Source organism: Anarrhichthys ocellatus, unplaced genomic scaffold (assembly GCF_004355925.1).
Source record: "Anarrhichthys ocellatus isolate YVR2014 unplaced genomic scaffold, GSC_Weel_1.0 scaffold3994, whole genome shotgun sequence".
Lineage (NCBI taxonomy): Eukaryota > Metazoa > Chordata > Actinopteri > Perciformes > Anarhichadidae > Anarrhichthys > Anarrhichthys ocellatus.
In genome coordinates, this window is record NW_022283968.1 from 1 (window position 1) to 2500 (window position 2500).

Sequence of the window (2500 nt, forward strand, 5' to 3'; positions counted from 1 at the left end):
TCACTCCTCCTCAGTCCATATATGGTCACTTCCTGTTCACTGGTTGCGGAAAAAACAACAAGGCGACGGCTGTAATTCAAGATGGAGACGGCTAAAATTGCCGAACTTGAGGCTTCAAAACATCAGTCCACAAACCAATGAGTGACGTGACGATGACTACGTCCACTTCTTATCTACAGTCTTTGGTTTTTACGTTACCTGAGGGCCACCGTAGTTCTCTACGCGCTTGTTAAATTTGCAAAACCATGGTTTCGCACTCGGTGGCTCACGTTAGGGAGGAGTGAGCTGAGAGGGATTCCATTGGTTGTAATCTGGAGCTTCACCACTGGATGTCACTAAATCCCACAAACTGTCCCTTTAAGGTTAGAAAACGATTGTGGGCGTGGTTGAGAGGAAGGAGAAAACAAACTAAAGTCGTCTCCAGTGTCGAGGTCACACACTTTGTTGACCCAAATATAATGGTTGTTTCATGAAGGTTAATAATGCACAGAAGCAATTTACAGACACTTTTTTTAGGATTTCAGTCAAGAAATACTTTTCTTTCCCCAACGTCTGAAAACTAGATGATCAGCTAGATTAAACCCAGAATGATGAATCAGTCCATTAGATTCATATTCTGCACATTTCACACTTCATGTTTCGACCCCCTCCTGCAAAAGAAACACAGAGAGCAGCAGCCGCGGAGATTGATTCAGGAAATAAATTATCTGTAGGGTTTTTTTGTTTATGACTTCAGGATCATTAACGGTAATGGAAGAAGAAAATGTACTGATGGGAAAGATGATTAAAGGATCTTTACAGGACCAGAAATCAATATTAACGATTAAACAGCTTTACATATGAAGAAAAGATGTTTAACTGCGATATTTAGAGAAGAAAACTAAACTTTTCTTGTGAAAGTTAGAGAAAAAGACTGAATGACATTAAAAAGGAGAAATTAAAGAAGTTATCAGAGTGAGGAGGAACAACAGCGAAGAAGTTCAGCCATATAATGATGACAGTGACAAATGAAAGCTCTGATAGTTGAGCTTAGATTCTCGTTATGGATGGATAGTTAGGGCATAAAATACGAATGGACTCTTGTCAATTTTGTTTCAGAAAGAGAAGGAGAAAATAATTCGGAGAGTTCGTTTAAATGAATTAAGGGAACAGGGATAAAAAGGTTCAAAGAAGAGGGGAAGGACAGTAGAAGAGACATTCCCTCCATGAACCACAAGAATAAAGAGATTCAATCTCTTGTAAGATCAAACACTTGTTAATTCTTTACCACAGTTTTACACATCAAAACTGAAGTCAGAGGTAGAAAGACGTGAGCTCATCAGCCCTCTGCAGCAAAACACACCCAATCTCTGAACCAAGTCAAGATGCTTTGTGGGTAATGTAGGTGCCAGGTGTTGACAAGGAAGAACTATGTGACAAATCTCTGGTTCTGCTGCATCAATTTCGTTGCTTTTTTCTTACAAAACAGTCAATAATAAGTCCAACAATGCAAAGCTAAATCTGTGAAAAATATATTCGCTATTGTAAAATAGCAAAAATATGCAAACATTTTGGGAAAGCTGCAGCAAAGTCAATTGTTTTGTGCTGCAGAATAATCACAGTAAAATCTCCTCGGGCCTGTACAGAGAGATGTGTGAATGTGTTGCGTTTACCAGCCAGTGCGGCTCCACCGGTGGTGATGATCACGGCGATCACCACGCCGACAGACGGCACGCCGTTCCTCAGCACACACACGCCGATGCTGAGCGTGAAGAGCGGCAGGCAGCGCTTGAACACGACGTACATGGGCAGGCTGAGGCCGCGCAGAGACCACAGAGTGAGGGTGGACTGCAGCGTGGAGAGGATGCACACCGGGCCAAACTCCTGCACAGAGAGACACAACAAGGAAAATAATAAACACTGTGTTGGTCTCACGTTCACTTCCTGGAGACTTAACCCACAACATAACGCTACTCTAACCCTAAAACAAAATAAACAGGTCTTATCTCTGAGATTTAATGAAGTCCCCGTAGTGTGATTGTTTTAACTGGTCCCCACAATGTCCTTAGCACGCACACACACACACACACACACGTTAGTGGCTCTGTAAGGTTAAAATATTCATTTTAAATAAGACCAAATTTAAAGATGGATAATAGTTGAGTCAGCAGTCAGTGGTCATTGTAAATATACAAAATAAATCAAATAAAAACCAAAAATATATATATAAACACACACACAAGTATATCTGGGACTAATTTATTTTTGCACGTATTTGGTCATGAATATGAATTCCTGTTATATGATACAATAATACTTTTGTCACAAACGAAGGGAGTCCACACGAGAGATTTAATAAGATAAACTCTGAACTTGATGCTAACTTAGCATGCTGCACCATAAAGCAGGGGATGCTTTAGGGGCGGGGCTACACAGTGATTGACAGGTCTCTACCAGAGACGTATACGGCGTCTCTACGTCACTCCTCCTCAGTCCAAATATGGTCACTTCCTGTTCACTG

At 41.0% G+C, this 2500-nt stretch overlaps 1 protein-coding gene across 1 annotated transcript in view; it reads right to left on the reverse strand.

The window, feature by feature from the left end:
* Window positions 1-682: 682 nt before the first annotated feature.
* The window catches only part of LOC116379257 (solute carrier family 35 member D3-like), a 3224-nt gene continuing 1406 nt past the window's right edge, over window positions 683-2500 (reverse strand). The window contains exon 2 of the mRNA XM_031841198.1: window positions 683-1863. Within this exon, the coding sequence (XP_031697058.1) occupies window positions 1519-1863 (345 nt within the window). The 3' untranslated portion in view covers window positions 683-1518. The remainder of the gene's footprint in view (window positions 1864-2500) is intronic.